Source organism: Neovison vison, chromosome 11 (genome assembly GCF_020171115.1).
Source record: "Neovison vison isolate M4711 chromosome 11, ASM_NN_V1, whole genome shotgun sequence".
Lineage (NCBI taxonomy): Eukaryota > Metazoa > Chordata > Mammalia > Carnivora > Mustelidae > Neogale > Neogale vison.
The window spans coordinates 60980029-60995073 of NC_058101.1; the positions used below are offsets into that span (position 1 = coordinate 60980029).

At 45.7% G+C, this 15045-nt stretch overlaps 1 protein-coding gene across 1 annotated transcript; it reads left to right on the plus strand.

The window, feature by feature from the left end:
* The first annotated feature begins 7619 nt into the window (after positions 1–7619).
* HS3ST1 (heparan sulfate-glucosamine 3-sulfotransferase 1) lies at positions 7620–9430 on the plus strand. The gene has a single exon (XM_044225440.1). The coding sequence runs from the start codon at positions 7709–7711 to the stop codon at positions 8654–8656; it is 948 nt and encodes a 315-aa protein (XP_044081375.1). The 5' UTR covers positions 7620–7708; the 3' UTR covers positions 8657–9430.
* Positions 9431–15045: the final 5615 nt, after the last annotated feature.

Here is a 15045-nt window from a genome sequence, read left to right on the forward strand (position 1 = left end):
CACAGAGCTCCACTGTGCCCAGTGTGTCTGCTTCTAATGAAGGATTTATTTAGGTCACCGCTGCCTCTGTGCACACCGTGCAGATTAAACATGTCAAGGAGCTCCTCCTCCTCCTCTTCCTCCCTCACTGGGGCCTTGCTGGGGCTGCACACCTGGCCACTGCTCATTCGTGCAGAGGGCACTTGTGGGGGACACACCGTGTGGCCCTCCACAGAGAGCCTGCGTCCTTTCTCCAAGTCACTGTGCTTTCTTCCTCGAGCCTGTCTGGTTGAGTCACTGCAGTACTCTGGATCATGAACAAATGTGTTTGACTAATTATCATCCCCAGATCCCATTTATATACCACACAGCCTGCTTTTTTTTTTTTTTCTTTCTTTTTTTTTTTTCTTCTAGGGACAAAAATAGCTACCAGGATTTGAGGGCTTACCATGGGCCAGGCAATATGGCAATGTCCTCAGCTTCCACACAGATCGTTTTAGCTAATCCTTGCAATTAGTATATAGAGCCAGTGCGCTCTGTCTCAGGCTCCAAGTTTCAATGCCGTCGTGTGGATGTGAAATTATAGAGCTGAGATTTGAGCCGGCGTTTTTGGCTCTAAATCCTCTGTTCATTCCAGTATGTCCCCTCCACCCCCCTCTGCAGCTAATTCCACCTCTGTGGCCGGGCCGATTCCTCTCTACTTTGTCTACCACAATGGTTACCAATCCTGGAACTAAAAACAAACTGCCCCAACAATAGGAAGGAACAAAAACCAAAGAACACTGGCTTTCCTCGGCCGCAGGCCAAGGGGATCAGAGTCTGTACCCGAATGGGGCCAGGGATTTGGAACCCTTGCCCTTCTAAGGGCTGAGGGTGGGCAGGCCAGTTCCCCAGGGAGCTTGTTAGAAACGCAGACATGTGGGCCTCTCTCCAGACCTCCTGGATTAGAATCTGCGTTTTGAACTCGATCTCCCCGGGGAGTGGTTTGGAAAGCACCATGCTAGGCGATGGCAATGCGGCATCCAGATCTCCTAGGAAGGGCGCTGACCTCACCCGCCACCTGCAACTCCTCATCCAGATCCTTTGGCCCTAACCTCTCATCTCGTCTGGAGAAGAATGTTGTGTGGGTTGGCTTCAGACGTCCTATGGGACAGGTTACGTTTATAATCCTCATGGGATCATGGGAGTTCTCAGATGCTCAGAAATCTTCTGGCCCGAAGCCCCTGCCACGCTACACTGCCCTCTCTGGCGTGCCCAGGTACCTCCTTCCTTCAGTCCTTTGGTGTTCGGTGTTCTCTCCATTACCCAGGTAGACTTTTGTAAATATGGAAACGCCCTGCACTGGTGTGGAATGCTAGGCAGTGCAGAAAGGCTAGGGGAGTCAGTGTTCTAAAAGTCCTCTTCTTTCTCAAGGGGAAAACGGGACCAATTACGCTTCCTTTCCCCAGACAGTAAATGTGACCCAGGGAAACTTATTTACATGATGTGGGCTGACCTTGGGTCTTTTCTGCCCTGCTCCCTTTCCACCCCATGTGAGGTAGGCCTCACAGCAATTACCATAAGTCAATCCAAACAAAAGCGGGTGTCAACATTTGTTGAAAAGTGTCATGTGCAGGCAATTTCAAGAAAATAAATATTTATGGAAGTCTTGAGATATCACTGTCCTTTCATAGACTGACAGGCACAAGCTGAATCTGTTTCCTCTTTCTTGGTTTCCAAGATGACTTGCCAAGGATGGAAATTTGACACCACTGCAATGTGCCCTTAAGTAGTTGCTTAAAGGTGAAAGTGAAGATGTTTTTGACTCCTGGAGATGAACAAAAACAACAACAGAAGAAACCATACACTGTTGATTACTCAGAAATTTGGTTGGATATGGAAATGACAGTTCTGTTGTGCTTACTGAGGTTTCAGTACATTCCAGAAAATTAAATCACTCAGCATCCCTGGATGCTTGTTTTTGTCTGGCAGTATAATAGCTCTCATCTTTCTTCTCTTCCCATCTTCCTGGGTAGGCTCTGTCCTCTGCCTGGAGTACACTCCCCACTGCCCTCAGGAAGGCATCGCCATTCAAAGGAAAAGAAGCCCAGGGCTTTAGAGATGGCCCATGGGATGCTCCTTCTCTCATTTCTTAGGTCTGTGACCTTGAGAAGGTCATTGGACATGATACCATGTTTGCATATCTGTCATGGGAAGAAAGGCACACCATTCCCATTTGTTGATTGTCTGCTTTTGGCAAGTCCTATGCTATATATTTGGCAAGGATAGTATTACTTAATGTTGATGGCATCCATGTGAAAGTAGGTTTTGCCCATTTTGCAGAATGATATGTTGAGTCCCAGACAAGGAAGATACTTATCTGAGTTCAGAGAGTTAGGAGATACTAGCCTGCATCTGCCCAATTGCAAAAGCGCCTTAGCTTTTCCACTACTACAGGTTACCTTTTCATTGCTACAAAAAAGGAAGATAAAATGAGAATAACCACCACTTAGTTTTGTTGTGGGTATTAGAAGAGATAATTTACGCATTCGTGCTCACCACCTGGGTGCATTGGGTGCCCAGTTGGTAATCTCCTTTCCACCCCTTTTGTTAAATCCCTTAAATGACTTGTGGCTGAGTGTTTTGAGCATCCCTGTTATCCTAGAGGATCTTCCTACCTGTGCCAGCTGTGCCACTAGTTTTTGTTGAGGAGCTGGAAGGGTGTCCTGCAGACAGAGGGATTATAGGCAGTGCTATTTCCGATGCATTAAATTTACTGCTTGTGGAATATTCTAGTTATTTCACTTTATGCACGAGTATGTTGCAGTGGTGGGACTGAGGGAATATATTGTAGTTAATTACATTTGAAATCTAGGTCATGATGTGAATTATGTAATAAGAAGATTTAAGGAGAAAATTAAAATATTTTGAGGGCTTATTTCATGTTTTCCCCTCCTTTTTAAATTAAAATATTTTCTAGACTCTCAGGTGATCTTGTCTAGTCACCACTAGAAATCTTGACATCTGGTTTCTGCCCAATTCTCTCGGGATGAAGAACTCACTACCGTTTGATACAGTCTTTTTCGTAGACAAAGTGTTGAGGATGTCTTTCTATTGAATTAAAAGCCTTTTTTGGTACCTTGGGCCATTTGCTTAACCTTCCGCTACATTCGACATGTTCATTCAGCAAGTAGGATCTCTAGCCCCTACTGTGCACAGAAATCATGCCAGGCCCTGGGGGATGCAGCAGAGAGAGAGTCAGGACACTGTCGGGAGGCTCTGAAATTGATGTTGTCGGGTGGAGGGGCAGACCACAAACACGCGTATATAGTTTTGGATAGTACATGAGGAATGTATAATGGGATGATGGGAAAGCATGTGGTTAAAAGAGAGTGCGTCAGCCCATGTTGTAGGGAAAGCCAGTGTTTGAAATAAAATCTGAATGACAGGAAAGAGCCAGCCTCCAAAAGCCTCAGACCCAGCATCCTGGAAAGAGGGAGCAGGAAAGGCCAGGGCCCAGAGCTGGCATGAGCTCAGGGTATTCAAAGAAACAGAAAGGTCAACGAGGTGGGAGCTTGGCTTGAAGGAGCAGATTGAGGCCAGAGGGACAGGCAGTTCTCATCCTGGGGCATCCCTGGGTATGGAAAGGAATTTGGATTTAATTTCAGGTGCAAGGGAACCTCCATCTAAAAAATGTTGTGCATGTCTCTGGGTCACTCAGGTCTGGCATGCAGTCAGCACCTTCAGCGGAACCCGAGGAAGCCTGGTGTCGCTGATGGGGAAGTCTCTTGCCTTTTGAGTTTTTGCAACTCAGGGCTTGGTTTAGCACTGCAGGATCAAGAAAACAGCATCTTTGATAAAGGGAAGTGAACTGAGAGGGAGCTAGATCTCTCTTTGGGAACTCTTAACCCATATACAAAGGAAAGGGGAGGGTTTGTTTTGCTTATCCTTCCAAGAAATCCTGTCCCTCTTTGAAGGATGGTTACCAGGTACGAATGTCCTGCAGGACCAGAGAAGCTCCCGTCAGTCCCAGGAACTACTTGTACCCTAAGTCCAGGCGTTGTCAAGGGGCAAAGTGGCCGTGACATCCCTGGCTTTGCCTGCTCAGATTGAGTTTTGGATACTAGTTCAGCCTCTACCTTTCTGGACAAACTGTTGAATTTCCCTGAGCTTCACTTTCCTGTAGTGAGATCAGTTCTCTTGAGGACTTGCAGTGAGCATCCCAGGGCCCCATATGCAAGGTTGCCAGCCCGGCGCCTGCTCAGTTACCCATGGTGCGGATGGGAGCTGCCACCACCTGGTGGGGCAGGTGGCTGGGGTTCCAGGTGCTGTTGAGCCTTCTCGCCCAACCCATGCCAGCTCAGGGCTCTAAGCTTCCAGAAGGTTCCAGTTGGGGTCCTGGGCTCACAGGTTCACCTGAGCTTGAGGGTCATCTCTTTTCTGAGAGTCTTACTAAAAGGCCCCAAAATTCTGAATTCTGGCTGTGTCACTGAGGTCAAATTAGCCAACTACCACAGGAGGAAGCTGGCCATAGTGGCCACTCTGTGTGTGATATGTATTTTATATATAAATATTACATATATATATCTATATATATATATGAGCTATATATATATAGCTCATACATATTCCTACTTCTCTCTGTATGTGTAGTATGTGTATATGAGACTTTAGTTGTTTTTTTTTTCTATATACTTCAAGTATTTTTGAAATGTAGAAGGCTTTAGACATTTAATACATTTTTAGGAAATGTTAAAGTAGAAATGAGGAGACTTTAAATTACTAATGGCCCCTTTTTTGTTTGTTTCAGTAAAAAGTGTGTGTGTGTGTGTGTGTGTATATATATACATATATGTATATATATATATAGTTTCTTCTCTGCTGCCTGTTGGTAATTCCCCTTTATTAAAAAAAAAAAAAGAAGAAGAAGAAAGAAAGAAAGCAAAAGAAAAGAAAGAAACTTGGATGTGCACTATATTATTCAGGATGCCTCATAATAGAGTAGAAGAAGTGTGAATAGTTAGACCAGATGAATTTCATATCTGGCCTCCGGTTCTCCCTAAGTGTTGAAGGATTGGGATCCGTAGTTGCTTTCTGAGTCTGAATATGGAGCTGAGAGATGGGGTCAGCCACACTCATCACTGAGAGTAGAGTGATCTAGGGATGCATGGGGGACTCAGTCAGTTAAGCACCTGACTCTTAATTCAGCTCAACTCATGATCTCAGGGTCATGAGATCAAGCCCCACATCTAGTGTGGAGCCTGCTTAGCTTTCTCTCTCTCCCTCTCCCTCTGCCCCCCTCACCTCAGTCTCTCTCACCCCACTTAAAAAAAAAAAAAAAGAATAGAGCAGTCTAGTGTCGAGTTGTTCCTCTGTCCTGCACGTCACACGGCCCACCCCCACGATGTGCACACGCATACAAGAGTGTACACACAGGCGCAGACATACACAGGCATGCATAAGCACATGCATGCGTGCCCCAAACACGTAAAAGGCAAGCACGTGGATCCATTTTGTCAATATATACGGGGCAGACCCTCACTGAGAAGGAAATGAAATTTGATTGAAACACGTCAAAGCATTCAATCAAGTAAGGAAAAGTTCCGTTAAATTGAGCTCATTCAATCAGTAGACAACTTAGGACCATATCTTCATCAGTCATACCTCCTTAAACGTTTTCTTCTCTTTTTCTTTTTTTTTTTTCCCCTAAATAGTTATGTCAGCTGATCTTGCAGGTCCCTTCTCCAGTTCTGTGATTCTCTAAAAATGTCCAGTTTTTAATTGCTTTTCTCAGTTAAGACATTTTAATATGCATTTTTCAAAGCTGCTAATACAGTTGCTATCTGAGTTGGTAGTACAATTGGTTTGAATATAAAAAATGGAAGACCATAAAATTCCTCATTTATACATTCTAGACAACTTTTAAACTAATAAAGTGAACTTTAAACCTGGCATATAGAAGACGATGGGTTCTCTTGATGGAGAACATTTTTACTGGCTCTCTAAAGCCCATGGTCCCCAAGGAAGGCCTGTCACTCACCCTTTCCTGTGTTTGGACAGAGATGACTTACAAGAACTTTCAATGCTCTCTTCCTGGGAGACAGACAAACGTGTCCTGATGATGGTAGTTTATCAGTTCCCTGAAACATGGACGTGGCTCCTCTGTCCTTGGGAACCCCACTGCCATCTGGCCCAATAGTGCCTGTGTCCTTGTGGGACTCCAATTCCTACGTGATATGAAGTTCAGATATAGAGTTGAACTTTATAAAGAGGAGAAGGTATAAAGGAGGCAGTTTAGGGAAACAGCCCTGCATCCAGAGTTCTGAATTTGGGCTCTGAATTTTGAAGTGGATTAAATTCTTGTGTCCTTGGGCAAGACTCCTATCTATACTGTCCCGCTTGCTACCTTGCTCTATTTGGTCACGGTGCCAATGGACTGAGCAGACTGCGAAACCACTTCATGAGCTTTGCACACAGGAAGGAGTTTTGCTCGTTCTAGCCACCTCCCCTGTTTTTCCCTCTAGGCTAACTTCAGACACTTTCTCTACCATCCCAATTTGTTCCAGGTGAAATGAGTGAACGTGTCCCCTCATATTACCCTGTCTAAACTATAATCAGAATGTATATAGCGCTGATGACTGCAGTCTGGTGATATCAATTAACCTTGGCCACATTTATTCTGCAATACCAACTATCCCAAAATTCAAAGCCACAATGGTGCATTCTCCCTCACGAGCCAGTATGGCTGTGTTGGACACAGTAGACTTGCATGGTGCTCTGCTGTACATGTTTTTCACCTTCCTCTGGAGCCCAGGGCTGGGAAGGGCCCATTCTGCTCATGGTCATGGCAGAAGCACAAGAGGGCAAGTGCAAACCCACAAGGCTCAAGGCCGAGGCTAAGGACTGCCATCTTGTCATTTCCACTCACAGGTCATTGGCTAAACTGGAATAAAATGGCTGGGGAGCACACTAACTCCACCGTGAGGCCACAGCAAGAATTGGATGCAAGGAGGAGTAAAGAATGGGAAGGGCTAAGCATTTAGTGTTTCATAAGGATTCACCTGTCCTTTTAGATCAGGAGCCCCTGGTGGGCGGTGAGGGACATGAACAAAGTCCACTTCTATATCCCCAGCCCCTCTGCCTGGGACTGGCAGGTAGATATTTCAGTGATGTTTGCTGAGGTCCAGAAGACCTTTCCCACCCTTCCCTTAACAGCGGAGGTTGGCAAACTGACTACAGGGCCAAATCTGTCCCTGTTTTTGTGCATGGAGAGCTGAACATATAAATTGTTGAAAAAAATCTAAAGGAAATCGTATTTAATGATGCATGAAAATTTTTTGACATTCAAATTTCAGTATCCAGTAAGTAAAGTTTTATTGGAATGCAGTTGCACCCATTCCTGTGTGTACTGTCCGTGGCTACTTGAGCAAACAGCACACTTGGGAGTTGTCATAGGGACTGTGTCTCACAAAGCTGAGAACTTTTCCTATCTGGCCTCGTATGGAAAATGTTTGCCACCCCCTGTGCCACAGGATAAAGAAATGGAGAGAGCCCCAGGGAGGTGACTGCGGTACCCAAGACTAGAGTTGCAAGCTTCCAGTAAGCCTGTATGCATTTGGAGTTAATATCTCCCCCCTCCCCTTTGTTTCCTAGTAATTGGCAGCCTGCGACACCCATGTGTCACTGATCAGAAGGCATTCCCCGAGGCAGTGCTTCATGACCCAGCGGCGCCAGGCCCCGTGAAGCCACCATGGTGACCAGCAGGGCCGCACTGCTCCTGGGCGCGGTGCTGCTAGTGGCCCAGCTCCAGCTAGTGCCTTCCCGCCCCGACACGCCCGGGGCCGAGCCGGGTCAGCTGGAGCTGGCACGCAGAGGGGCCACCCTCCAGGGCGAGGGCCAGGAAGGTGCGGCCCCCAACGGCTCGGCCCAGCAGCTGCCTCACACCATCATCATCGGTGTGCGCAAGGGCGGCACGCGCGCACTGTTGGAGATGCTCAGCTTGCACCCCGACGTGGCAGCTGCCGAGAACGAGGTCCACTTCTTCGACTGGGAGGAGCACTACAGCCAAGGCCTAGGCTGGTACCTGGGCCAGATGCCCTTCTCGTCCCCGCACCAGCTCACAGTGGAGAAAACCCCAGCGTACTTCACGTCGCCCAAAGTGCCTGAGCGTGTCCACAGCATGAACCCGGGCATCCGGCTGCTGCTCATCCTGCGAGACCCGTCCGAGCGCGTGCTGTCGGACTACACCCAAGTGTTCTACAACCACGTGCAGAAGCGCAAGCCCTATCCGTCCATCGAGGAGTTCCTGGTGCGTGACGGCCGGCTCAACGTGGGCTACAAGGCGCTCAACCGCAGCCTCTACCATGTGCACTTGCAGAACTGGCTGCGCTTCTTCCCGCTGCACCGCATTCACATCGTCGATGGCGACCGCCTCATCAGGGACCCTTTCCCGGAGATCCAGAAGGTTGAGCGGTTCCTGAAGCTGTCGCCGCAGATCAACGCCTCGAACTTTTACTTTAACAAAACCAAGGGCTTCTACTGCCTGCGGGACGGGGGCCGGGACCGCTGCTTGCACGAGTCCAAAGGCCGGGCACACCCCCAAGTCGACCCTAGACTCCTCAATAAACTGCACGAATATTTTCACGAGCCAAATAAGAAATTCTTCGAGCTTGTGGGCAGGACATTTGACTGGCACTGATTTGCAATAAGCTAGGCTTGAAACCTTTCCTATTGTAAGTTCTGGTGTACATCTGGGGGAAGAAAAAAAAAAAAAAAAGAATTTTAAAAGGGCATTTAAGCTATAATTTATTTGTAAAATCCATAAATTACTTCTGTACAGTATTAGATTCACAATTGCCATATATACTAGTTATATTTTTCTACTTGGTAAATTGAGGGCATTTTGTATTGTTTTTCATGGTTGTTAACATTGTGTAATATGTCTCTATATGAAGGAACTAAAATATTTCACTTCAAAAAAAAAAAAAAAAAAAGTCCTGGAGACCCTGTCTTTTTTGAATATAATTAACTTGCCCCCAACTCAGAATAGCTGTCTTTGTTGTACTCATTGCAGAATCTATATTCCTTTGTTGCTTTAAAAAGAAATGTTTTTCATGGCTATTATGCTTCTCTCTTGCCCTCTCCTTTCTTCACTGTTCATTTTAATTTTTAATGTCTCTCTGTGGTCATCAGATTTATTTTTTACTTGCATTGTGAGATTTGTCTTCACTCAGATCCCCTATTATTCTGGAGGTGGCAGGTTCACCTACTCCTGACTTCAGCCGGTCCCTGAGCGTGGATTTTAACCCCCTGTTATTAACTCTGAGTGGAAAAAGCAATATTAAGACTGGAGAAGTAGTGAATACTAGCAAGAAGCTCCCTTGTCGCACGTCTTTGCCTCGAAGAGTGCTTGCATACATTTCTGATCTCAGCAATGGGTAAAACCTACAATAAAGGGGATGAAACCATTGGCCTTCAGAATGGTCTTGGGGCTGTGTGCTTTGCCCAAGGTGGCAGTGGGTCTCTGGAAATGGGTTTCTCTTAGAAAAGAGAAGTTGCGAATTGTATGTGTTCTCATCTTGTAGATTTTGTGGAAAGCTGACTCATGGTATAGACAGACTTTTGCTTAGGTTGGGAGTCTGTTTATCTATTTCCTGAAAGATCGATATGCATTTATAGACACATATTCTGTATGCATTGAGACATAAATATGTGTGTGTTTTAAAATCAACTCTGAATGTGTAGTCCTGAAATGGAAAGGAAATTTAAGCTCCCAGGGGTCAAAACTGCAAAGAGAAAAACACAAAGTGGAGGTAGAGCCTAAGGCAGCCCTTTCACCTGCACCTGGGGGCAGAGGCCTGACTGCAGTTTCATTTCTACTCTAACAGCTGGCTTCTTGGAGGTGGTCATGCAAGCCCCTTGAGTCTCGGTTTTCTCAGGCATTCCCATTCAGTCAGCCTTTTACAGAATTATATTCACTGGATGGGTTTTCTTTTTATGAAAGCAAAACATAATCATTATGTAAAACAAAACAAAACAAAACAAAAAAAGAAAGAAAGAAAGAAAGAAATACAAAGAAGCAAAATAAACCCATTTCCTGACAGTTTATATTTAAGGCAAAGGAGTGAAATGGACATTATATATAAGAACTCATTGAAAATGACCCCAAACAACCTCAGGAAGTAGGAATTATTATGGCGAGTTTAAGGAGGAAGAAATAGGCAAGGAGGAGATAAGGAACTTGCCAAGGTCACACTGACTCCAAGCCAAGGCTAGGAGTCCACTTAGAGCCAAAGCATAGATGTGCGGTGTTTTGGTTTTATCCTGCTCTACACCTTCTGAACTCAAAAGGAAAGGCCCATACTCAGAGACCGTTCTTCTGACTTAACCTGACAGATTCCTTCCCTGGTGCCAAATGTCTTCCACCTCAAGAGGTGTGCCCGAGCCAAAGGAGAAGGGCAAGAAAGAACCTGCGCTTCTCTCAGCGGTGCTATCAGGGAAGTGAGTCACCTTGGTTAGAGGCCACAGCTGCAGCCTGGCCTGACCTTGGCATGGCCCAGGCCCCACCCCTGGCCTTGCAAAGGCAGCAGGAAGAACGCCTCTCACCTCTGAACATGTTAAGGTTGTCATTACACAACCAACTCCCTAGAGGGTGTGGCCAAAATATTTATAGCAAGCTTCCCCCGTGGACATGGCACTTTGCAGTCTGGAGAGAGCGTCCCTCCACAGAACACGGCTGGAGGTTAGATCTTGCTTCATCACACTCATTAAGAGCTGAAGAGAGGAGAGGCCTGGAGAGGGTCCAATCAATTGCCAGGATTGCCCAGGAGTTTGATCTGGAGACTCGAAACTGAGTGTTCTAACTTTTCCAAAGGATTTTTCTTTTCTTTCTTTTTTTTTTTTTTTTTGTAAAATACCCACAGATGCCTGTGCCCTAAGGGGGATGCCACACCTGAAGCATGCAGTGTTGGCGTCAGAGGTGGTGGGCAGGAATGGAGGAAGGAAGGACTGAGCACTGGGGACATGACCTGGTGCCTGGGGCTATCATGGTTCCCGGTAGGAGTGGTCCAGTGTAAATTCAGTAATTGTTGATTTGGGGTATGGGGCCTTGACTGAGGATGTGTTCATGGAAGTCTACATGGGCAAAGAGGTCGGGGTCCTAGTGGTTCTCTATTATTCCATTTATGGCAAAAGTCCAGCCAGTCCTTAGGAATTACAAGGAGTACTTGTACTGCAGTAGCCCAGGCATTTCAATCTCATCTGAGCACTCCCAGATTCAGAGAAAGCCCTGCAGGGGACCCAGGCCTGCCTTCCCAGGGGCACAAATGCAGGGACTTGGAGCCAGATGGGCACCTGATCCCTCTCCAAACACCATATCAGTTCTATTACAGAGAGATGCCAACTAGAGGGAGTGAAGTTCCTCTCTGACCAGCCCAGGGCCAGCAGCTGCCTGGGAGCCTCCAGGTGGGGTGGCCCAGAGAGGCAGCTAGGAGCAGTTGAGAGCGGAGCCTCAGCCATTGTGTTCAGAATATTCCCTGCACTTGATGCTTCTGCAATCTGGACAGCCCCTGCCCCCTCCCTTCCTCCAGGAATCAGGTAGTGCTGAAATCCAACAATCCAACAGACAATATTTACTTATCAGCTCATAGTCTAAAATGTGCTAGTTTAGCACCAATGATGATGCATCTCTGAAGAAAGTGTGGCTTGCTCTTTCAATCCTGGGAGGCTGCTATTTAGCTAAAGGGATATATAGGGCAGAAGAGTCCCAATGCGCAGGGTGACTGCTACTTAAAGAGGTGGAATCTGAGATCACTACCCACCTAGAGTTCAGGTGTTCACTGTAATTCTATTTTTCCTTTGAGCCCTACTATGTGTTTAGCATGGTGTTAAGCCCTCAGGAGTATAAAAGAAAATATAATAGGAGTTAATAGTCACTAACTCTTCTGAGTTTAAACAAAAAGCATGGAGGGGCCAGCAAGGCAAGGGGATGATGCTTAACTGTGTCTGGACTGGCCAGCAATATGTTCTGTACTTTCTCATGTCATTTCGGAACATCCTTGGGAGGAGTCCGCTAGCCCCACTATGGAGAGAAGGAAACTGAGATGGAAGAAATGGACCTGCCCTCAGTGTTCAAGAAGAAAGAGGAATATCACTCAGCCCAGAGTGATAGTTGTCCCTGAAGTGAGGAGTGTGGTACTGAAGGTCATAAACAGAAGGTGAGAGATGGTAGAGGTGTCTTCCAAAATGCCACTACTCAGAAGTAGGAAGAGAAGAAGGATCTTCCCAAAGGGCATGATCACTTAACTTCCGTAGGACCATGTTTTTCCCATGGAAAAGTTTCTTGAAGGAATTGCCATGATGCTGGGGAATGGAAGGCAAAGGATGTAACCAAAGCAAGGCTTTCTGGACAAGAGCAGCTTGAGGAATCAAGAGAGTGGTGATGGGGAGGGAAAAGTGGAAGGGGATGTGGGCAACAGACTTTAAAACACATTGAGAGCTCACTGTGCAACAGACACTTGTGGCCTTGTCATCTGCTTCCCAAGAGGTGGAAGCTTTCTTAGCAAGCAACCATGTATCTCTGTCTCCTGTGCAGGTGTATCCATCACAGAAAAATAACTATCCTTTATTGCACACCCACTATGTGCTTTGTGTTTTAAATATGTTGCTTCCAGTCCATGTGATAATTCTGAGAAGTAGGAAATGCCATGGTGCTGATTTTGCAGAGGAAGAAACTCAAACTCAGATCATAAAGGGCTTGTCCAGGATGCCAGAGACAGTGATTTGTTACAGTTGGAACTTAGTCTCTGGATGTCCTCGCTCTGCAATCTTGAGTGAGGAGAGGGAGAAGTAAAGCATAAGCATCTATTACTCAGAGCAGAGCATGGAAGAGAAATGATGGGCCGACATAACAGATATGGTTATACCAGACGGTCTTCAAGTGAAACAGTGGCTGGGGACTTGACACAACAGACACATGCTAAAGCAGGCTCCTTCCTGGCAGACCTTTATTTAGGAAGTCTGCCCTTGGGCTAGCATGGAGCAACATAGTGGAGCTCTCCAAACGGCAAAGAAGGAGTGAGGACCACAGCTACAAACACTCAGCAGAACTTTGAGCTGCTTGGCTGAAATACGTAGATGTAGGAAATTGCCCTGGTCCTTTTTTGGTTCCTGCTCATATCAGCATCTTTACTCCTTTTCTTCCAAACTCCCCTATTAGGTCACCTGAAAGCAAAAGCATTTAGAACCAAGAGTCCTGGGTGTGTATCCCAACTTTGCCAATTATTGGGCAAGTGGAATGGGATTCAAATTCTCAGAACCTCGACATCTATCTCAATATAAGTGGGCTGAGATTTACTTAATTTTGTTTTGGGGGAATTCAATGAGACAAAGTAGGTTAAAAAAAAAAAAAAAAGTAAAAACTCTGCGAGGATATGGCGTAGTGATTAAAAGCATTTAGGATGTTAGGAAACAGACCAAAACTGATTTTGAACCTGTCTGCAGGCACCCACAGCCTTGGCCTCCCTATTCACTTCCACTAAGGAACTGTAGCCACTGCTGTTAGCACCACATCCAGATCCCATTACTAGGAAGTGTCCCACCTCCACCTACCAAAAGAATTGGCTGCTCAGGGCTCACCCTATATTGCTTTCCTGAGGAGTTCCCTGAGTTGAAGGAGTTGCCTTACCTGAAGGTGCTTGGGGAGTTGAGCTCACTCAGCTTCCTTGCTTTCGTGGGGGTTGCCTGTGACTAATGATTGGTGGATGTGGAGAGGCAGAGGGTTGAGGGATAGCAGCCCAGCCTGCTGGTCCTGGGGAAGAATGACCTCTATGGTACAATTCATGCTCCAGAACTCCTTGAATTATCAAACTGATGCCAGACTTCTGAAACCACACTTTTTTTAGCTTCTTTCCCTACTTTGTCCTGTGTCCTTCATTGCCTTACCCATTTCTTTTGTAATCCCATTCTCATTAGGTGACTTGCCAAAGAATACAGGGATCTGCATCCTAGGTTTTGCTTCTGGGCATCCAATCTCAACTTGCAGAATTTTTTTAGTCTCTCTACACTTCATGTAGAAAATATGACCAACACACAGGATTATGATAATTCTTCTAGTTAAATGAAAGATGAGAGGGAATGAGTCTATTTTATTGACTGATACAGAAAAATGGTGAATATAATAGTAGAGGCAATCATTACCAAGTAATGGGTCTCTTTTTTGGTTTATCACACTGTCAAAATAATGTTAATGCATCAATACCAAACAAACTTCTCCTTCCTGAAAATTTCCTTGTTCTCACAAATATGAAGGCATCGCTCCAACTTACTTATGTTATAGGACATTGTATCTCTACGGTTTGTTGAATATTTCATGTGGAGCTTATTCATAGATGTCCCTTCCTCTTTATTGCAACACCCTGGGACCTAACACAGTACCTGGCACCTGGTATATCCTGGAGGCAATTTGATGTGAAAACCTCCTGTACCATATCCTAGCTTTGTGGTCTGGCTGCCTCCTGGGAACACCTTCTCTAACACTTCTCAATATACTGCCTTATTTAATCCTGACAAATCTCTGAGCAAAGAATCAATCCAAGCTCCGTGCTTTTGCTGACCATAATATTCCCAGCAAATAGGGCAACGCTTGACATAGAAGGTACAAATATTTACCAACTAAATGACTCATGGAAGTGCCCAGGCTCTTTCCACTATGCCATCTATACAACATGTTCTGAATATTGCACTAATGGAGAACCTAGTATGTTCCAAGGCAACCCATCACATTTCCAAACTGGCTATTAAAATTCACACTCCCTGTGCCTAAGCTTCTGTTCCCTAGCTTCGTCCTGTGAATCTGAGTTCTACTACAGGTTGTCATGAAGGACAAGCCTCATACTACTTTCTCATTTTGGCACACTGGAAAGAAAGAACACTAGCCTTGGATTCTAAAGACCTGAATTTATTGCTTTGGCTTGGCCTTTTCCATAGCTATGTGATGTTGGGTGGTTCTCCTCTCTGAATTTTTGGTACTTATCTGTTAACTGGATAAATGATACCTTCTTTGCGGTATTACATGGCTTGTGGATAATG

What these genes read in the sequence shown, in the direction of transcription:
- HS3ST1 (XM_044225440.1), top strand. Translation starts at nt 7,709, where the DNA reads ATGGTGACCAGCAGGGCCGCACTGCTCCTGGGCGCGGTGCTGCTAGTG.